The sequence below is a fragment of the Pocillopora damicornis genome, chromosome 4 (genome assembly GCF_964200805.1).
Source record: "Pocillopora damicornis chromosome 4, jaPocDami1.2, whole genome shotgun sequence".
Lineage (NCBI taxonomy): Eukaryota > Metazoa > Cnidaria > Anthozoa > Scleractinia > Pocilloporidae > Pocillopora > Pocillopora damicornis.
Window position 1 is genome coordinate 12336235 of NC_142673.1, and position 22356 is coordinate 12358590.

A 22356-nucleotide genomic window follows, 5' to 3' on the forward strand; every position below is an offset into this window, starting at 1 on the left:
AGCAAATTATCGGTCAAAAAGAGGACAAAAAATAAATAAATAAAAATAAGATAAAGAAAAAAGAAGAAGAAGAAGAAGAGACCAGTTGAAAACTCATGAACATTAAGACTGTGAGATGTTTAATTTGACTTTGTTTTTAAATGTTAAGGAACATGGAAGAAGATTATAGTAATAGTGATACATAAAAAGTGCATTGTGAAGGATAACAAGATCAGTTAATTTAAGAATCTCTAATTCCTTAAAGAGAGGCTCAGATTGTTCATCTGGTTTTGAGAAAGTTATGGTACGTATAGCTCTCTTTTGAAGAATTATTAAAGGTTTAAATACTTAAGACTGTGTGTGTTTCGCTTACAGCATTGAATGGTACTGTTACTGAAATATTGGATCAACTGACCAAGCTGAGAGACCATGCAGACAGTGTATTAGGAAGTATAAATGGCATTATAAATAAGACGTATGAGACGGAAATGCAGCGAGTTGATGAGGAGGTTCAGTCGGTGGAGTCCGCCCACAGCCTTGCTATGTCAGCACAGTACAATGTGACATCTCATAAGAACATGTCAGAAAACCTCAACAAGACCATGCTGCAGGCTCAAGGAAGCTACTTGATCTCAAATGGAATGTTTGATCTGATGAAACCGCAGATTGTTACAATCACTGATAGAACCAACGAAGCTGTTGCTCTTATGAACCAAACTAAGGTATGTTCTACTGCGTCAAATTTTTTGTTTGTGCGATAGACCTTTCTTTAAAAGTCTCGGCTGAACATCGAAAGTACCTTATTCAAGTATCAAGCTAGTTTTTACCACACAACAGGGTATTCAATGAAGCCCCTGACGAATGGGTGAAACGTCTGCTTTAGAAAGTCTTTACGGTGGCCAAATTAATTATCAACTCAATTGATTAAAAACCTTATTATCTTGTGATAACCGCATTATCGCAGCACCACAGTTTCTTTAGCAACTTATCCACTATACTAATTTGATGAACTTTGTCTTACAGAACTTAATTGATAAAGCGAGAAACACAACAGATCATGCTTTTGAGTTGCTTCAGATTGTCACTGGAATTTTAAACAGCAGCAGCCAGTACGTTTCAACCGGTCATAGCTACTACAAGGTAATGTCAAATGTTTGTCACAAGTGACTTGAGTTCTAACAAAGTACGGAAATATTGTGCAGCCTGTATGGCTGGCGGAAGTGTTTGGTCTACAGGTGCATAAGCCGCGGAGTTGATTGAAGAGGAAAGTTGAGTAACTGGACTCGCATGATGTAAAAGGAATATAATTTAGCTCGCTATTTATGGAAGATGACTTTACAGGCTCTGGAAAGTTTAAAAAGGAGCTGTGGTTTTCTTCAGGTGTAAAGAGACGAACTGGTAAACATATGAGGACTAAAAAAAAGAGAAGAAGAGAAAGGAAACACCAAACAAATTGATTTGAGAAAGAATAGACCTTTAGTAAATCATGGATTCTGTGAGTTCTATATCGCTGTGTCTTTAGGGAAACTCTTCTTTTGACGAGATGGTAGATAATATTGTTCCTGCTGAATACTTTTTAACACTGGCGACAACGTGTGCATATAAAAAGTTAGTTGTGGTGAATAATTGATTATTTACGATGTTGGACTGTTTTTGCTACAGAATACAAGTGATCTTATCGGTGGTCTACAAGCAGACATGAATACACTGGAGAACTCTCTAACAGCTGTGGGTCCAGAGGTGTCTGCTGCAAACCAAAGTGTCCTGGAAAATGCTACTAAACATGCAGCTAATTTGACAGCCTTGGCCAGGGAAAGGCAAAGGTAAGGGAGTGCTGATACAACTTAGGCTTCTTAATACCCACTGGTCGAAAAACTCAACGCTGTTTTTCCTATTTGCTGTAAAATCAATGCAGGTTCTATTACTCAGGTTTCTTATGGAAAAGCCAAAGTCTTAAAATTACTCTGCGGTCGTGGCATATTTTCCGAAAGGCTATTTCCGGCGTTTTTGCGTAGGTGTTGATTATCAGGCTCCGACAATCTTAAAAACCGTGCGGCAACTAGGAACGAGAAAAGCAAACAAAGTGCAATTTTACGTCCTTCCTCAATGGTCAGAGACTTTATGGAAAGACTTTAAAGAGGAGCTGGACATGGCCACAGGTATGGCAAAGGGTGTTATTGCCTGTACGCTCGAGTCACATACAACCGTGCACGACTATCGCTCATTTCCATTTTGGAAGCACAAGTGAAGGCCAAACTGTCATGTCACCTTCTTTCCCTTCAGCGTGTTTAACAACACTCTTGCGCACGGGGCACGTGCAGTGGATGCTATCAAAACATTCGAAGAAGTAGTTGTGCTGGGAAATCAGTCACTGGAAACCTCACAGCAAGTGAACAGTTCGCTACAGGAAATCATGAACCGAGTGAGTAACTTGATTGTTACTTCCTGATCTTCTGCTTTATATGATATTTCTGGTCAGTCTTTTAAAACAAATAAACTGTTATCCTCTTCTTTACTTTCGAGCTGAAAAGCCACAGCGGACAGCAGGTGGTAAAACAAGGGACAGTGAAACTTTTTTACTCGCGCTGCAGAGTGATAACCATACCCATGATCTAGATTACGATGCATTTTTTTTTAGCCTTAGGAACCACTGATCAAGAGCTATAAGACAACGTCCTAGTTACTTCCTCGCGAAGCTACCCTTTATCATAGTAGTCTTGGCAGACTTCTCCTCCATTTCCCAATTGTAGTTATGAATTTCTGTTACGTCTCTGTGAACTCTCTCTCATTTATTGTTTTTTTATTATTATCATTATCATTATCATGATCATCATCTTTACATTACCATCGTCATCATCATCATTTTTATCAGTAGAAGTAGAGTCATTTTATTTCTTATTTTTGTGTATCACTGACCGTTTAATTTTAATTTTAGTTTCTATTTTTTTTTCCTCCAGCTCGAGAACCTCACTGTAGTAAGCTCTGACCTTCAAACACGAGTTGCTTCCTCTCGAGATAAGAGTGAAACTCTCTTGAACGAAACTTTAGACAGAGATATAAACTTACCAGGTAAACATCTTACTCAAATGCTTGCTAGCCAGTTGTGCACTATTTTGTTATTTATTTGATTCAACTTTTGTAAGTGCGTCAAAAGCCCTACATCGGGGTCGGAAATTATGTTCTAACGTGGGACAAGAGTAGGTGAGATAAGTAATTGTGTTACATTATTTTCCCTTCTTCAGTATTAATCCTTATTTTTTTGTATCTACGTTTGTTTGGTTTTTTGTTCGTTTATTTTTTTCCAACAGATTTCTCTTCGTGTTAGAGAGGAATTCGCGTTTTCCTTATAAGAAGGTAACACATTTATCTTTTACTTTCAGGACTACGTGCGAATGTGACATCATCAAACCGGACATACATGAATGCTGTAATGACTGGGGAGTCAGTTGATGCTCAGTATAGTTCGCTGCTATCCAGCCGAGACTTACTGATGCAGGCTGCTGAAGTAGGAAGCAATTCTCACTCTATCGTTTTTGATTCCAAGAGTGCCACTGATAATTTCGAAGAGGCGATGTATCGTTCTAATCCAGTTAATGATGGCGTACCAGCCCTATTGAATCAAGTGGATAGACTCGAGGAAAGGATGCAGTCAATTAATCAGTCAGCGGAGAGAGCTGCTGTGCTGATGAACCAGGCATTTGATAATGGTAAGCCTGTGGTTTATGTGATCAGTAGTAGGTCTGTACTTCTTGAAAATTCTCAATACATGATTTTCCATTTCTCACTTTCCTGCTTTATAAGTTAAAATTTGATTCAAAATGACTGCAGAGAGCAAGAGAGCTCTTGGTGGGGTACTCTCTTTAACCAAATGTCACAATTCACAGTAAAAGAAGTAAACAAAGCAATTTTCAGTGACTGGATTGTAAGCTTATTATTAGCTTTCGTTTATGCTTTCCCTGAAATTAGCAATAGTCTTTTCCAAAAATACCCTCAACACCCACTTTTGATTTCCCTATCATGTGCTTTGAAAGTAAGAATTGTCATCACGTAACATTCAGGAGGGAAGCGTTAATATCCCATAGTTGGAACTGATAGAAAAAGCGTTGCCGTTAATGTGTTTTTTCTGATACAGTACAAAATGCTAGTAAATCATTGGACAGTGTGGATGACACGGTACAGGAATCCGATCGTCTCAGGAATATAACAGTTTCCTTACAAGCTCAATTGAAACAAAACATGACAGCACTGGATGAAAAGCTCAGGAGAGCGAGAGAATATGTCGCCAAGGTAACGCAGAATGCGCTGTTAACCTGACGAAGAGTTAATGCAAATTCTAATCAGTACAACGAAAAAAAAAAGGAAATATAAGGCACAATTCTGTTTAACTTTCTTGCTAGGAAATGGTTGATTACAGGTTCGATTGAAGGACTATTTTCTTTCCTCGGGTAGCTCTTATTGTTCACTGCGCCCTCGACAAAGGATAGTAGCAGGGTGCGGCTGTATTCTGTGACCATTTCCCATGCTATTTATTACTTGCATACTGAAAGAAAGCTGTCAGAAACAACCAGAACACAACAAGGTGTATGTAGCCAGCAATGAATTAGAACTCGTAGTAAAGCTGTAGGGCGTACACCTAGTGCGTTGGACCTTTATTGCGATTGGAAGTCCTTGAAACTGAAAATTGTCTTCAGTCGCTTTTACCTCTTAATGTTTTTTTGTGATGAAATGTTTTTTCGCTTGTGTGTGGGTTTTTTTTTTCGTTCAAGACAAAAATTCAGCCAGAAGTTGTTGTAAACTGTTCACTTAATTTTTTTCCAACAATAAGTCTGTATCTTACTAATTCTTATCTACGTTGTAGATTCGTCTCGCTCTCAATGTGCAAGGAAGCACGGTTGTGCGGTATAACCCAACATCCCGCTTAATAAACAAGACCACGTACACTGAGATAAGAATGGACTTCCGAGCGACACGAGTACAGGGTGCACTGTTTTACTTATCGGATGAGTCTAATAGCGCACTGGCGGTGACTCTAGAGGCCGGGTCCTATGTTAGGTTCCAGTACACCCTTGGCACAGGACCAATAACCATCACCAACTGGGCAGTGCCGGTGAGGCCTGGGCACTGGTACACAGCCTACGCCACCCGGTCAGTAACGTTGTCAGTCAATTGTTAATCCTTACTTCCAAATGAAACGCTATTCAACTAAGGAAGGAAAATCAGTACACTGTAATTAGTAAACTCTTCTTCCTCGTGTTACAGCAATATATCTCTATAATAACCTTTTCCTCTGATATGTTTTCTTATTAATAGATACAAGACGGATGGGCGTTTAACAGTGACAGACCACAGTAGAAATTTTAGTCGGACTTACGAGAGCGATTCGGACACAATTTCCTCAGTTATCGACACTGACTTCCGCTTAAATGATCTCGTTCACATTGGAGGTCTTCCGGATGGAGTCATGGTAGGTGAAATGAAATTCTTGAACGTTTCATTGAAATAACTGCGCAGCAACTCTCTGAATGACCAGCATCTAATTTCTCCTCCCAATATCACCCCTGAATCACATATTAAGGTCATGAGAATAAAGGAAATGATCACCAACTAAAGAACCTCTTGATTGTTGAACAAATTTTTCTTGTCAGTACCTTAGGCGATGTATTGGGAACAGTATGGAGAATATGAACACTGATATTAGAACGTGAAGGATTAACAAAAACAGAGCGAGTAGGAATATAAGACGAAGAAGGAACTCTCTAACCATGTGTGTCTATTCCTTTCGGAAATTCAAACTAACATAACAGCGATCCTTCATTTAAGACCAAAACTCTTTTCTAATGCAGGTAAACAAGAGTGATCGGTACTTTGATGGCTGTATTGATAACGTTGTACTCAATCAGGAGGCCCTGAATCTGTGGGAGCCAGTTGAGGTGCAAGGAAATCGGTCTTTCTGCTCCAGAAGGTATAACGCTCTTGCGATTCAGCAGTGCCAGTGTTAGTTATATTGGGTTAAAGTATCACAGTCGCTGTATAAACTGAACAAGGCGCCAAGTGCTTTACACTTGCAGAAAACTTCTACTCTTTCTTTTAACAGGCCTGCAGTCCAGATGGATACTGTTCCAGGAAGCAGCTTCTTCGGTATACCTGATGGTCATTTGAAACAGACGATGGGAGAGTTCAACATCACTGGGGAGTCAAAAATGGAATTTGAGTTCAGAACATTCTTTGAAACGGCGTTTGTAGCAGGCGTCTTAAATGGACAGGTGTGGCAGCTCATGTTTGATGTACTCTAGATAACCCCATTGACGTATCCGATATCCATAATTTGTTCTCTCTACCTTCCACGACCACTGTATTTCGTTTTGTGCCTCCATTTTACAGTGCAGGTATGTTCTCGGTAATTCATCCTAAAAAAGCGTGCTTACCATCTTAGATCTGGGAAAGGGTGAGAGGTGAAAGAGATTTTTGCACCTAAATCAAAAATGGTGGCTTAACGATTGCAAACATGTAGCTCTAACTCGCCCCCCTAATAAGACGCGTCATAAGCTTGGCGTCTTATGATCCTGATCATTGTAAAATCCATCGGCTTCAAATAGAATTAAAAGCTCAACTCGTTTGCTTAACGATTATTCTACGTGGGTAAGTCGATTATGAGATGATGAATAACCAACGAGGCGCGTAAAGTCAAGCTGGTAATAATAATAATAATCTAATATTCGGCAGGCCTGAGTAGAATAATGGTTTTAGTTAAAACGCATACTAAAAAACATTTGTACTAACTAGCTTTTATCTGTTTTGGCAATGACCGGAAGATAAGTAACTTTTGCTTGACGCAAGTGTTATCACAACATGTAAACAACTAATGTTACGCATTTAACAAATAAAAACTGCTCAATTTTCCGTTACATACTTTGAATTATTTCCGCACAGCCAAACAGAAGGTTAGAAATTCAGTAACCGAGTAGTTTTTACTAAAGGATGATATCCATGTGATTTTGTTTGGAGAGGAGGGGGGGAGGGGAGGGGGAGGGGAGGGAAGGGGCTGAGATGACCGCTATTTTTTTTGGTGAATCGCTTTCACTGACCTTTTGTGTGTGTGTGTTTTTGCAGAATTACGCATACGGAGTGTACTTAAACGACAGCAGAGTAGTGTTTTTCTTTAAAACATACAACCGCACGTACACTGTACACAGTAATAGCAACTCTTATAGCGATGGCCGCTGGTACAAGGTGCATGTGGTGCGCGGTCTCAGAAATACCAGTCTGGCCGTGAGACCTGTTGGTCCGTCTGACAGTGGAGCAGTTGATCACGTGACAATAATGACAAAGACCACTGAGTATCTTGCGGATGGACAGGCTCTGTTATTTGGTGGTAAAGATCCTAACAGGTCAGCTTCTTTGCATCTATAGATATTTTACGAAAGCTCCATTGTCGGAACATGCGACAAGAGCAAATTATCTTTACATTCTCTACAATAATACTTGTTGCCTTAAATGGAAGTAAATCAATTTCCTGGTTTTCATTCCAATATTCCGTCAGGCTGCCATGACGCTTTTTTTTTTCAGTTGTTGGAAAAATGCTTGTTAAGCTAAGAACTCGTTTACACCCATCAGTTTCACGTTAGACGCGATCACCTTCATTTTCTATCCTTATATAATGTCCTTCATAAGATTTTTAAAAATTCCTTACATTCACAAGATATCCTTCTATTCTTTGTAGCGCAATCAGTGCTCCTGTGGGTTCTCCATTTGCTGGGGCTCTACGGTATGTCAACATCAGTAGCTCTCTTTCTGGGTCCCTGATGACCCGACCACTCAACAACGCCAATATGAATCTGTCATTGGAGGGAGTGAGCTTTAAGGGGCTCCTTCCTGTGGTAAGTGAAGTCTACTCTCTTACTAGGAAGACTTTGACTCTTAGATAATTATCACAGAAATGTTCGTTCAATAATTATTTGAAAAACGTTTAGGTTATTATTTGAATAAGTTTCAGTTAAGATCGTCACGCCTTTAAACCAACGGGTTAGGAAAAAAGATTTGAAGTTACAACTTTGAGGTCACGCATTGAGTTTGATCTGAAAAGCGTAAATCACTACCCGAGCGATCAAGTCAACCAATGTCACAGTCGCTTTTAAATAAACTGTAATGTAAACTTGAAAGATATTTTGTGACTTTTCATCTTCCATAACAAGGTTAGTTGATTGTTTCCTCAAGCATTTAGTTACTAAGTGGACGAGACTGCCGAAGGGTCAAAATAAGAATCCTAATAACACCTTTAATGAGTCGGGAATGAACACCTGGAATGTTTCTTTTGTTATAATCAACTGTTTCAGAACATAAGAAAAGAGCATAAAACCACAAACTAACAAGATTTCCTGCCTGTTTGGCGCGTTTCCTCTCTACCATCATATTCGAGAAATGATTATGAAATTAATGGTTTTCTGAGTTTTCAAAGTGAAGCCTACAACAGATACTTCACTACAGATCCTGCTGAATGAGACGAAGAAGCAGTTTTGAAGGAAGTGTCTTCCACTTTGTGTATTATGCATAATCTAATCTAATTTTCCTTCTTTTTTTAAGGTGGAGGAAGGTATTCGTTTCCTTGGTAACAGTTACGCTGCTGTAGAAACTGGCGAAGCACAAATGAAGTCGCTGGAGATCTCCTTCAAAACACTCTCCCCCAGTGGTGTTCTTGTTTATAGTGCGGGTGGAGAGGTAAAGTTGGGTTATTATAACGGATTTACACGGCATGAAAACTTGACTAGCAGAGATTAGTAAAAGAATGGACGATTTTCGTTTTGATAAGATAAAAATTTACTTTTGATGGAACGACTTTAGCCAACCTTTCTTTGGCTTCACTCACCAATGTTTGTGTTTTAGCACCAGGTTCAAATTTGCAAGGGGAGATAGAAAGTGGTACTTTGCTTACACTTTTCCGCCCCTAGCTATTTATCAGTAATGTATACGGAGTTCATCCTTTTGGTCGGAGCACCTCTCTCTACATCCGCTTGACTATCTTTACATCCCAGAAACTAATTTCGTCTACCTGGACAAGATACATTCTGAGCAAATGAACCAAACGTGCAAAATATTGTCTAAATTATTTGATAAAAGTGTGCTTTCTATTATTGTAGGGTCCATGGTTCTATTTGGCTCTTTTCCATGGCAATATTTATTTAGTGCACGTTACAGATTTGGAAAAAATAGTTGCCACCGTAAGCAAGGGCGAGACACTTAATGATGGTGCTTATCATACTGTGAAAATCGAATTTGGACCAGCTGGGTAAGTCAACTGACTGAATATTGTCGCATATTTTCGTTGCCTAGGGATAGCTGAGAATTTGTTTCACAAGGGGCTGGTTGAATAAAATGTAGACCTTCTACCTGAGTGCTGATAGCAGCAGACCAGCTAACAAGTCTTCACTGAAAGGGGAGGGCGTCTGTGCGGGAAGTGCTGAAAGAATATTTATGGCTTGTTGCAATCACAACTGAGAATTATGGAAACTGATTCCAAATTGATACTTTTAAATCGATCTGTGAGAACGCACCTTATCAACTTGAATGTGTGTTAGCGTGGCGTCAATACTGCATTTCGAATGTGAAAATAAAAACTAGCTTGTAAAAGTGTGGAAAAATTATAATTGGAATACATGAAAGGAAAATTTTTTTTCTTGGAGCAGCCTTGAATTATGGTGAATAAATACTAATTACAAGGTACTTTCCTAAAGCAGCAAAAACTAAGGAGGTAATTTTATAACCAAGAAGACTAGAAAGAACTGGGATTTTTAACAGATGCCGATTAAAATGGAATATGCCGACCATGACAAATTGCGTGTGCGGTCTATTTATGCTCTGCCTAAACGTCGACATACCTAAGTCACACAAAGTGACGTAGTTGATCAGTTTGGTTTTGTAAAACGTTTTCGTGTTTTTCTAGGAGCAACGTATATCTTGATGGTAACTCCCTCTCAGAAGTCTTTGCTAAAGGGTACGTTAGTCTTAACGGGAGTTTGTGGATTGGGGGAGTGGATGACAGGACAAATATACCCAGGGAATTCCCTGTTATCAACGCGTTCAAAGGCGACATGAAGATCTTAAAAGTGAACGGAAAGTAAGTAACATGAAAAGGGACCGTGGTCATTCGCTTTCCTCTTTCTATTTCTCATTTGCTGCAAGATTTTTGTCGCTGTTTTTTGTTCTTTTTCTTCAACCTAATTGTGTTTGTTTCTTTTTTCGTTAGAGATGTTAACATCTTCTCAGGAAGAAGCCTCGGGGTGTCACTGGCGGGAGTTTCACCTGAACTGAACGTTATACCTACAGCACTTCCCACCACCCCACCCCCCACCAAGCCACCACCCACTTGTGGTCGCTCATACCCTCCCTTGCGGAATTCCTCTCGTGAAGATGAGGCTCGCTTGGATGGTTCTGATTATATGGCCTTCCATGCAAGTGCAGAAGTGCTAAACTTTACAAGAACCCGGTGAGTGCTTTATTTTCCTCTGATATGCCTTTAAGAAACTGAGTGGGAGTTGAAGTAAAGATAAGTTGACATTCAAACTAGTTGTGACCGACACGTCGTTGCGAGCGTTTAGGAAGCGCAATGATTGACAAATTTGCGACCAGCGCCGGCGTGAAAAAAATCCAACCTGCAGAAAGGGCGGGAAGGAAATCCGACTTACGGCAATTGCAGGAAAGAAGGTCATGCCATAACAGGCGCGGAAAACAAACAGGTGGTGACAGATGGGGGGCCAAAGCACTAGTCACTGAGAACTTGTTAACTTTGTCAACCGCCTCTCGGTTTGTCCAAAATTAGAATATTCAATCAAAGGCTGCCTTAGCTTGCTGTGCAGAGATCCTAGAAAGTTGTATTAAATATGGTTGTTTACAGCTTGATTGTATGAAATTGTGGGATTTTTTCAGTTTCGTGATCAGTGTGAAATTTCGTTCCCTTGTTCCAAATGGAGTGCTACTTTATGCTGCCAATGACCTGCAGATGCCGACTCACTTTATCAGTTTGGAGCTGGTGAATGGCCGCTTGGTTTTCAAATACAACGCAGGCTTTAAAACAGTCAAAGTTCTAAGCACATTTAACAACTACTCTGATGGTGGTTATTTCTACACGGTAAAAAAACACTCTTTCGTGTCGTTAGATTAACTAGCTTAACAAAGAAGTTAGACAGACTGTTCCCATGATCTTACGTGATATATCTACAGTAATGCTCAGGAAACAGAATATACTCTTAAACTTTCGCTCAGAAACTCTTCGCATAGGTGAACTTCTCCAATAAGAAGACATAAACTCATTCAAACCCTACATATCTAATCTCTATTGAACGCTGGCGTGGTAAGTAAGAGGTAATCAACTATGGCCCTTACGGGAGACTCGATTTTAAATCGCAACTTAAAATGAGTTAAGCAGAAGTTTATATGAACGTAAAATGTCATTCACACTCTCAGTCTTGGCCCATGTGAATCTCCATCATGTTTATGCAACTTCCTTACCAAGTATCTGTAGAAACGAACCCGTTTTAAGACATGTTCTGGTGGAATTTACTCATGTATTTGAACTAGTCATTCCTAAGAATCTTAAATTGAAAATCTCATAAGTGGTCGGAGTATCATTAGGTCTCCGTTAATGCTGTTTTCCCTTGGCGGGGTAGGGACGGGGGTTTTAAGTTTTTTGTACTTAACATTGTTTTTCTTGAACTCAGGTTCGTCTCCTAAGGATTAATCAGTTTGGCGCTATGCTGGTTGTTTCAAACAAAGATTATGGTAATCAACGTCAAGGAGATGACAAAGTTCCTCTGGAGATCAACACTCCGTTCTACTATGGAGGGGTCCCACGGGGAATTAACCTTACGCATTTAGAGGTAAAAACCATACTTTTCACTTGATGTCGATTTTGAATTGTCTCATTTGAAATAAGGATAATGACGTCATAATTATTTTATAGAAAATTGCGAAAGGTTGCTCATGAGCGTGTGTTTTAAAATCCGTCAGCTTGGAGAAATAAGATGATTGTAAATTTTACTATTTATTGTTGTTTGGTCTCATTCTACTAGTAGCCAGGTGCAAATTAGTGACATTTATTCAACCAAAAGCTAAAAAATCTACCGATATTTTATCTGTCTCTCTCTTTCTCTACATCATGCTAGTGTCATGGCGTCGGTTTCCTTGGATGTATGGGACCTCTTGAAATTCAAGACGGAAACTTCGAATCCAAAACCTTCAATCCTCGGTATGGACAAACACTTAACGTTATCTGTCAGTGACAAAAGTCAAGCAGATGTATTTTTAGATACTCTTAACGCTGGATTTCGTCATAAGCTTTGTGTTTTTTAGCTAACTGATTACAATACCGAACTTTTCTCCTTGTTTTTTTTTTTTATTTAGTTGATTCTATGTTCTGTCCTTGTTCTGCAAGTATTTACTTTAGGATTCTGTTTCCCAAACTGAACAAATTCATCCGTTAAACTTTGACAGCAGGTTAGCACTAATTGTGTTGTTTCCCTTTTTGTTTCTTGAAGGACTGATAGAGACGAAAGGGATTCTAACTACACCTTCAAAGCCTGCTACAGCGAGATACAAGCACAAGTTGGTTTCTCTGGTGATGGTCATATTGTATACGGTAAGGAAAAAAATTGGACCACCAAGATTTATTCTGCTCTTACAATGTCTGACAGTTTCCTTTCTTTTTTTAGACTCAAACTACTCATTACCTGAGGAGACAAACATTGGTATTATCTTCCGAACCACCACTCGCTCCGGACTCCTTTTGTCCATTACCAACAGCTCGGGTCCTGGATCCGTTACTTTGGAGCAACTTGAAGGACAGGTGAGACACGACGTCATGTAATCAACATCCTGTGTAACCTGTTCCAGGCGGTACACTAGCGGAGACGCACGCAAGAGTTTTTGAAAAAGATAGTTTGAAAGAATTTAGCATTTGAAGAAAATCTGTGGTAAATTTACAAAATTATCAGTTTCATGTAATAACTTTGTTATAACCAATATGGTTTGTTTATCACTCTTAAATCTAAACGGGGGAAAGTAAATAATCAGGCTGGTTTTCAAAAGTACGGAAAATGTCGCACTTTATAATTAACATTTTACAGGTAGTGCCGCTGACAGGCCCGCCCCTTGATTGCGGTCTGCCTGACCATTGTCTGTCATAAAGATATTTTCATTTTGAATCGTAACTTTGCTTTTATTTTCAGGTTGTTCTCATTTTCAACAATGCGCACAACTCGTCCGTGATCCGATGGACAGATCCATCGATCCCAGAAGACGGACAATATAACGCTTCCTTCCATCTGTGTGATAACAAGTTTCATAGAGTTCTAGTTTCGCGGAATAAGGGTATTGTAGAACTCAGAGTGGATGATCACGCACCGCTACAAGGTGTGGTACCCTCAGCCTTCACACTCAACCAGGGAAAATTTCACATCGGCGGTGTACCAGGTAAAATCAAATGGTAGCACAGTGTTTATCTTCGCGTGTTCCAGAAGTTGTTTTCGATGTTTTCAGTCATTTTTTTGGGGTGAAAATTTCTTTAAGATCAAATAACCTTGTAGTAATATTGAAGAACATTATTTCGGGATTAATTTAGTACATATTTTCTTTCCATCCGTAAAAAAAAAACAGTGTTGACAAGATTGATCCTTTATTCCCTTTTTGAAACAGAAAAGTTGGGAAATCTTTCAACAGAAATTTCGTCAACCCAATGAGAGACTATAAACCTTGTTTCCCAGACTTTGCTCCTTCCAAGCTATTAGAGTGATGGGGAAGGGAAAGGAGAGAAGCCTGGGAACAACCCGGCTCCTAACAGGGAAGCTAAACTGAAGTCACGTCATTATGTTTTCAGATGGTTCTGGTTACCAGACGCACAGCGGTTTGTCTCATAAAGGATTCACTGGCTGTGTACAAGGTCTAAAGATTGACGAGCAGGCGGTTGGCTTGTTAAGGCTGAATCCCAGCCAACTGCATAATGTACAACTCGGCTGCAATGCTCCAAGACAAGCTTGAGTTAAGACCTGCAGGAAACTCCAATCTGTATTTTTATAAGTGTTTGAGTAGAGAGAAATATTGCTTCGCCTGGTGAAGCTTTATATGATTTTCATATTAATATATATAACTTCTTTTCCTGATATAATCCTTGTTTGTTTACGCTGTTCTGGTTTTGATATCTGATGAGTTCTCTGAATGTATTTTTCATTATTTTTTTTGCTATTTTTTTACTATTTTTTGATAATTCAGAAATAGCCCCAATTAGATATCATGTACTGCTTTTGAAAACATTTTAGTCAGGCGAGCTTTGACTGAAACCTCATAGGGCCAGTTATTTAAACAAAGTTTAGCCGTTATTAAACAAAGCCGTGCTCATAACTATCTGTAATTGAGCTGAATCTTTTATCGGAACATTTATTTTTGTGAACAGTGCCGAGAGAGCCGAATTAAAGCTAGCAGTGGAAGAACATTAATGAACACAACCATCTTATAGAGAATACGTAAGGCCCATTGCTTGCGTAAAACCGCGGTTTGAGTCAGAACTGGTGTTAGTAACCGGCCCGTATTGTCCTGGAATCGGCCAACACATTGCTCTTTCAACGTATTGTTATACATTTATTTATAGTTTGTGATAGTTTTAACTAATTGCTTAACAATCTGTCGGAATTTACCATCATTGTTACCAGTGTGAATATTGTTAGATGAGAAATAAACATTGAACTTTTTTTTATAAAGCAAGGCTCATTCTCCTCATTTGTGCTCATTCACAGATCCTGTTACTTAGTGAATGTGATAAAAGATCCACATTCATTATTTTGCCGCTGTGTCACCATTAACAAACATAACAATTTGCATTTGCTAATGAAAATTATAACTTTATTTCTTTCTGGCGTCTTCTACCCGCCCCCGTTTATAATAATTAAAAATCCATTATTTTCTTTATCAGAAAATGGTTTAAAGCAGATGCTTATCCATGAAAAACGTAGCTTTCACTTGATCTTCATTCGAATATGGAAAACTTGCTTTCGGCTTGAACGTCTCTTAGGCCGGAAATATTCGAATTGATAAATTATGCCTCTCCCGACAAAACTTGGCTTACCAGTTGACAGTGCAACGTTTAATTCACGAAGATATGATGGATACGCTCGTCTAGTTTTCGTTTAATAAAATCTTATTCGCTATGAACGAAAGTGTAGAGTGATATTTTGAATATGATCGGTTTCTTCGTAATAATACAAAAGAACCTTTTTCCTTGACGAGTGTCAACTAATCAATGGTCGTTACTTGAATTTGCGTGTCATTTTCTGTTTATTTTATGCATTGCTTCTATGCGGAAACAATTTTTCGACGATCGGCGTAGGACCTTTTTTCAGGTTTGATAAATCGACGAGCCGGTGTTTACGAGACAAAGGAATCATCACTTGAGGGTATAAGGGCAGTTATTTAATTTTATTATAAATGCCTTTACTGACTACCTAGAAAGATTCGCAATTTTGCAAATGAATAAGCGTGCTATAAGATGAATTTATTAAAGGTCGATAACCATTTAACGGCTTGATTACAAGAAGGATTCGACCTCAGCTGAATAAAAATCATTTTAATGTCAATCTATTAAACTGAATGAATTATTGAAGCCATATTTCTTTTTCGCCCAGTAAATTCGCAGTCTTCCGTCCACAAAGTACGCCAACCATGCCGTAATACTTAAATTCAACAAACCAAACAGCAAGTCAACAACGAAGTGCATATCTTCAGTGATTAAATGCTTCTGGATCACTTTCTTCACCAATACTAAGGCAAAATAAACAATGATATCCACGAAAATCGCGCCAGATCCCACCAGAATGGTACACAACACACGGTACCCGTAATCATGTATCGTACGCATTTCGTCTTGAAAAGTAAAGTCGGTGTATATTTGAGAGAGGGGCTTATCCATTATCGAAATAACTCTTTCCAAATCGAATTCCCCTTCAAGGTTTGATCCAACCAAACGATGCGTATTATTCAATTCCTTGTAGCAAATTGTTTCTATGCAGCAGTATGATGAAATACTTTCGACTGTTATGCAAAAGGCTCGTGTTCGCTCGTCGCTGTTTACTTTTCCCAGATCTAATCCACGTTGTGTTCCGTTAGGAACAAAATTGGGGATATTTTACTCGGAAGTTTGAATAAATTATGTTAACGTCATCAGCACATGACATCGATCTACTTACCATCAAATACATAATTAATACCTTTCGTTAAAAGTTGCGATTTTGCTGACAAAATGTATTCTCATACCTTAGAATCTTTTTTAATTCAGAGCTGCAAGAAACTGCAACATTTTTCGCTGAAGAGTAAAATTTTGGATAACAGTGATGGCTATCAAAGGTGTGGTTCGAAAACCCGTGTATTGACATGTCTCAGCAGGTACCGGGCAGTTTACCAGATAGTTAAACAAATGTACTCGCACGAATATGCAGTATAAAAACAGTTTGTTGAGGCAAATTCGTTGTTCGATTTCAGGGCTCTATCTCTCTGAAAGGGTTAATATCCAAATGAACAAACGTGTTCGGTTGTTAGTGGTTGTATAATTTGGAAAAATTCACTAAACCTGAATTTTTCAAAACAAAGTTTATACATTTATTTGTTTTAATACTCAACATTGACATTTAGGTCTTTCAGGGACCTGCAAAACTATATTTCTTTTGGGCGATCAAAGAAAAAAAGCTAAGAAAGCTTCCAAGAACTTTTTTTTGATAAAACTACCGTTTCTCGAGATCACCAAAATGAAAGCCCGTCGCTTATTGAAAATCTCTTACACAATCCTATCATTAGCTAACAATTCATTCCCTCTAGTCTCATTTACACCACACTTCTCTCGATTATTAGCCATCCTCTAGTTGGTTTCCGTTACTGTATCATATCAGTCGTCAAAATGAATCATCAAAATTCACCAGTCTGCGCCTGGAAAAAGAAGCTTGGGGTGGAATTGACCGACCACAGGAACACACCCAAGCTTAGCGTGAGATTTATTTGACAATTTTTTCCAGTGTTAACCATTCGTTAGAGCGACGCTATGTTTGGCTTGATAATTACGAATAAATATCAACCGAAGCATTTTACTCTATAAATTTTATTAACAAATTTTATATTTACAAGAGAAATAGGGACGGTGAAACAAAAATTCCGTCGTCGGGCATGAAAAGTAGGCGCTGATGGTGAATGTATCTATGGGAGTCTGGGAGAATTTTTCAGGTAAAAAAAAAATTGGAATCTTGTATTATATTGCAGGGGTGGGTTTGGGAAAGCTGCAGACCCCTCCATAGGGGTCCGAACTTCTTCACCGGTACACTGTAAAACAATGAATGGTAATGTACTTGTCGGGGGGAAAGGGTGCTAGTTGGCCGAGGTTATCGAAATCGCACAGTTAAAATTCGAGGCTGATCAGGCACACTCTCTGGAACAAGTCTCCTTTCTTGTGACAAAGGAATGGAAGACCAATCAAATGTGGAGTACTGCATAACGGACCGCTGAAGACCTCGCCTTTTTATCGATTCCGCAAGAATGGCCTGGTGGTCACTGAAAGATTCAATTACACAAACATCACAACAAGCATGTCACTTACAGGATCATTATGTAATTAGCACCAACCTTGAGACACTATCAGATTTGTCACCATTCTGCTCTTCACAGTCATCTGTACCAAGAAGCAAACAATCTCTTAGTCAAAATGCACAACTGGGAACTTCGTGGAAGACTGAGGGTTTCGATGGGGTCATGGCTTTTACGGTTATCGGTTAAAAATTGTGGCCATTTTACGGCTAACGGTTAATTGTGTAATCGTAAGTGCGAACATTTCATAAATGCGGTCATTTTTTGTTCGTGGGGAGTTTTGTCAAATGATTTGGAAAGAAAGTAAAGAATCAGAAATAATAGCGACTTTCAGGTTTTATTAAACACCATTTACTCTTCTTGCAAACCTAAAGAACATGTCACTTCATTCGCAATTCCAGCTAATATGTTCTGATACTAAAACTGCCTTGGAGTAGCTCTCAAGTGTTTGTCTGACGAGGTTAGTAGGTCATCGCTCACTAGCTTTTAGAAAACTTACTGATACAACTGCCGAGCGTTCTCGATACAGACGTGTTGTTTACCACTCTACAGCTATCCTTACAGCAAAACATCCTTTTGGACGAAAACTTGGACAGAGGAAGGGACAAAGGTGATCTTATACGGGGCAAAAACCTCTGGTCTGTAAAGTAAAGTTACCTTCGTCAAAACCAAAGCTTTCTAGCATCCCTGAAGGTGGGGGGTGATAGACTTGTTTCGGTGGACCGTCCGCTCGTCGACCAAAAGCTACAGTTTGTTTCACCATCTCTCGATGTGAATCGTATTTTTTCCTGGCTTTGTCCCTTTCTGCTTTGGTGATTTCTAGAAATTGAACTGATTTCTTTTAATATTTTGTCCCCACAACAAAGTAAAATTTGTCAGAACTCTACAAGGTATCAGAATCCTTTTCTAAAGAATTGGATATTAGAAGGTAGAGGTCATGTACAAAATTAAGTTGTGATGTAAGGTTAGAAATTTGATGATGGCATTTTCCCTGATATGCTATGGTTAGAATGTTTTTAGGTTGAAAAAGTGGAGACAATTGTTCTTACTGGCATTTTTGAAACAAGAACAGTAGTTAGGAATGCCCACAGAATAGTGTGATATGTCGCACTATGTAGTTACAAAGCAAACATCTGTACACCCTTTGTTTCAACTGATCTTCTGACGGAGGGTCTACAATTCATTATCTCATTTAGGTTCTTACTGAATGTTACTACATGCAAGTCAGGGTTTTTTTAAACACTGAATTACAGAATTTGAATAGCTACTGTATGTTCCCTTTGTCATAGTCTAATCTGGCTGAACAGCAAAAGTACATCATTTGAAATGGACCTCAGTTGCCTTTGCTGCATAGAGAATACGCTCATTACCAATTTTAAACCTTACCTCTGTAACCTTGATCTATAGTGACCAAAATATAATTTCTCCTTGAAATATCAATAAATGTTCAAACAGAGAGAAAATGAGAAGAAGAGCATCAACAAGTGTATATTGTCTGATTTAACACCAAAATAATTCCCAGAGTTTAAATTGTAAGAAAATGTGTGGAAGACATTGCAGCTAATTGATACTTGATGTTGAGAGTGAAAGGTTGAACACTTGTTATTTTTCCACCAAATGTCACGACATGTTGTTTACCTTTCCTATCAAGCAGTTCAATGGAGGGTAGATGATGTATAACATAGCTTCTGTAGTCATAATCCTGAACCAGTGGATTAGCAAAGAGGTCTGAAATACAATGTTACATGAGTAACTATAAATTACAACATCACTTCTTGTATAAGGTTCATACGAAAATTGTTTTGCTTAGTGATTTTACCTACTCTATTGAAGAAAAAAATTATTTTGCCAGACTTAATTTCCAGCTTCAGAGTGTACAGTATTATTGGTGTCCACAATCCAGACACAAATTTAAGGGGCAGTTGGAATAAAATCTTTCAATTCAACATCAACTTCACCCAGAGTTTTACAAGGAAATAGGAGACAATTTTAAAGTACAAACTAGCAGTCTATAAATACTCACTTTTTCCCTACACCCATTCAATTTTATGTTAACCTATATTGTTTGACACCAAAACACCTATACATCCCATATAATGAAGTACCCTTTCCCCATATGATGATAACTTCTCCACTTAAGAAAATCTTATAGCTTTAAATAAGCAGAAAAAAAATACCACTCTCCCCTATGAATATGCAATATGTCACCCCAATAAACAAGGTTTAAATTAACCCTTTGACCCCTAAGAGTGACCAGCATCTATTTTCTCCTTACAGCATCAACCCTACATAAAACACTGTGGTTACAAGAACAGAGGAAATGATTACTAACCTAAGAACCCCTTAATTGTTAAACCAATTCTCCCTGATAGTGCCACAGGAAATATATAGAGATAAGTCTGAGGAAGATGCATTTTAATCTTGGGGTGAGTAGGGTTAAATTGTCTGACAACTTACTAAGTGTCTTTAGGCACTGCATGGCTTTTAACTCATGAACAATGTCAGTGAGTTTTACCAGCTGATTTCCATTCAGCAATAATACTTGAAGGCATGTCAAGTGGTGTAAAGAGCCATTCAGTTCCACTAACATATTGTCTTGAAGGTACAACTCTCTCAGTTGATAGTTTGAGCTAAAACAGTTCAACTTCCTCAGCTGCAGAATGAAGAAGAGAACAGTACTAAACATGGTGTAAGCAATGATACTGGTAAGCTATGAAAACCTGAAAAACTTCATTCTAAAGCCCATAATTATGCCCAAAAACAAAATTACCACACATCTGATTGGTTGAACCCTTAAACTCTCATGAGAGACCAAGAGAGATATCTCCTCACAATATCAATACAATATCAAGCAAACAAGTGATGAGAATACAGAAAAATATTGATTAGGGGATTATTAGTTGATCCAATACCAAATTCTCTGAGCTACCATTAAAAGAAATGTATAGCAGACAGTAAGGATAATTACTATTGGTATCAGTTGGGAATGAAAGGGTTGTTGCCTTTTCAACCCAAATGACATGTTAAGAAAAGGAGAAAAAAAAATTTTTATGGTGAGCTGAGTTTAAATAAGTTGAAATCATCTTCAATAGAATGATAGGTCTGAACTTGGGCCAAGAGTCCATTATGACTGAGCTTGTCCAAGTTTGTGACTAGATATAGAGGTGTACAACACACCTCTCTAGAAAGCTAATCCATCCAAGTTTCATCTCTAAATTTTAATATGCTTTCCTGTTAGTACCCATTTATACTCCTGTGCATCAGAGGTGCAGTGGTGTAATGGTCAATGTGCTGGACCCCTGGTCAATAAGCTTTGGCCAGGTCAATGGTCAGTTATTCTTTGGCAAAACATTACACTCTCACAGTGCCTCTCTCCATCTTAGATTTTATAAATGGATGTTGGTGAATTGTCAGGGAAGCCTGATAAAATGTTGGGGTGGAGGGACCTTACAATGGACTGACATCCCATCTCCAGAGAGTAGTGGTACTCCTTGTGTTATTCCCCAGGAAACTGGGATAGGCTCTGGCTAGGTGGACCACTTAGCTCAAGTTAAGACTTACTTTATACCCCCTGGGTGAGGGGGAGGGGGGACAAGAGGCACTGTAAGGGTTTCAGCCAGAGATCACAGCTTAATTAATTTTCCAAAGCTTAAACCTACACCCAATAGCAAGTTTGCCACCCATTACCTAGTGATAACAACAATTACATCATTTTATTTTAGATTCCTTATTCCTCTGATAAAACCATACGATAACACACATAAAGTAAAATGAATGATAATAATAAAATTCCACCTTATTTCCATTCAACCAAACAATTTGTAAGTTTCTATATTTCCCAAAGTCAGCCACTTCCTCAAGTGCTCTGTGGGTATGAAAAGCACAACAATCAACAAAAATTGACTGTATTTCTTTTAATTATTTTACTTGTTTTTGACCAGAACATCTTAAGATTCAATGCTAGTAGGGCTTTGACCTTGAAAGTGAGATCAAAATGGGGAGGAAGTCAAGTTGAGTATGTGGCTGTTGACTGTCAGCTGTCAACACTTTGGGAGGTGGAGTGTTGGAGGGAGGGGTAGGAACATCATCCAAACTCAAACATCCCCAGATTTCAGACCCCAGTGGTTTGTATCTCTGTGATTTGTTTTATTTAAGAAATAAATGTGGTGTTGCCATGCACCTGTTCAGTAATAGATCACAGATGTCAACAAAATGCGGTAAGAAAAAGAAGGGTGACGTCATGTATGCGTCTGTCCTCCAATAAGTGTAAAATTCAGCTTATTCGCTCTGGGGCATAGGTGGTACTCAAGGCTCCACGAAATAAGCTCAATCAATTACAAACTCTGCATAAATGTGAACCATAAACTCGACGCATTTCGATTGGTATTTAAAAGCTAAACATCAAATAATTCCTTGAATTAAAACATCCACACTGTTATTAAGTAATCCGAAGGGCTTCAGTTAACTGTTATACAAACTGATTACTTATATGAAAGTTAGCATGGAACGGTCCAAAACATATATTTATATCTTCCCGTGTCAGTAACAAACATTTATAATCTACCTGTTCGCCAAGTGAATCTCTGAAACATCTTTATCTTTTGCTATACCACGTCTCTTCAGTTGTTCCTCAGTTTCCTATCGAAAATAAATCCAAATATCAGACGATAACACTGACAAAGAGTACTTTAAAAGGATCATCAACCCTGCTTGCCTTTTCGCTGTCAGCCATGTTAGTAAGTCACTATAACAACACAAGGCTGGAAACGCGGG

At 38.6% G+C, this 22356-nt stretch overlaps 2 protein-coding genes across 2 annotated transcripts in view; one reads left to right on the top strand and one right to left on the bottom strand.

The window, feature by feature from the left end:
* Positions 1-14720, top strand: part of LOC113677613 (laminin subunit alpha) — a 35951-nt gene extending 21231 nt beyond the window's left edge. Inside the window, exons 35-58 of the mRNA XM_089202712.1 lie at positions 355-701; positions 1003-1119; positions 1642-1802; positions 2263-2401; positions 2937-3048; positions 3360-3686; positions 4112-4266; positions 4838-5124; positions 5290-5443; positions 5823-5941; positions 6074-6242; positions 7090-7367; positions 7700-7856; positions 8560-8694; positions 9114-9262; positions 9917-10090; positions 10220-10459; positions 10900-11101; positions 11691-11849; positions 12135-12217; positions 12507-12607; positions 12681-12814; positions 13197-13440; positions 13844-14720. Coding sequence (XP_089058838.1) covers positions 355-701; positions 1003-1119; positions 1642-1802; positions 2263-2401; positions 2937-3048; positions 3360-3686; positions 4112-4266; positions 4838-5124; positions 5290-5443; positions 5823-5941; positions 6074-6242; positions 7090-7367; positions 7700-7856; positions 8560-8694; positions 9114-9262; positions 9917-10090; positions 10220-10459; positions 10900-11101; positions 11691-11849; positions 12135-12217; positions 12507-12607; positions 12681-12814; positions 13197-13440; positions 13844-14004 — 4304 coding nt within the window. The 3' untranslated portion in view covers positions 14005-14720. The remainder of the gene's footprint in view (positions 1-354; positions 702-1002; positions 1120-1641; positions 1803-2262; positions 2402-2936; positions 3049-3359; positions 3687-4111; positions 4267-4837; positions 5125-5289; positions 5444-5822; positions 5942-6073; positions 6243-7089; positions 7368-7699; positions 7857-8559; positions 8695-9113; positions 9263-9916; positions 10091-10219; positions 10460-10899; positions 11102-11690; positions 11850-12134; positions 12218-12506; positions 12608-12680; positions 12815-13196; positions 13441-13843) is intronic.
* Positions 14721-17088: 2368 nt separating this feature from the next.
* On the bottom strand, positions 17089-22348 carry LOC113677617 (leucine-rich repeat-containing protein 72). Its single transcript, XM_027194455.2, has 8 exons — positions 22298-22348; positions 22148-22221; positions 21379-21448; positions 20041-20236; positions 19222-19311; positions 18241-18402; positions 17623-17668; positions 17089-17550 (listed from the first exon to the last, which is right to left on the bottom strand). Exons 1-8 carry the CDS (start codon positions 22313-22315, stop codon positions 17382-17384), a joined length of 825 nt encoding a protein of 274 aa, XP_027050256.2. The 5' UTR covers positions 22316-22348; the 3' UTR covers positions 17089-17381.
* Between the last annotated feature and the right edge of the window lie 8 nt (positions 22349-22356).

What these genes read in the sequence shown, in the direction of transcription:
- LOC113677617 (XM_027194455.2), bottom strand. An exon ending in GAGATTCACTTGGCGAACAG is followed by an intron (nt 21,449 to 22,147) that starts GTAGATTATAAA and finishes TCATACCCACAG; the next exon opens with AGCACTTGAGGAAGTGGCTG. An exon ending in AAGCTTTGGTTTTGACGAAG is followed by an intron (nt 17,669 to 18,240) that starts GTAACTTTACTT and finishes TTCTTGGTACAG; the next exon opens with ATGACTGTGAAGAGCAGAAT.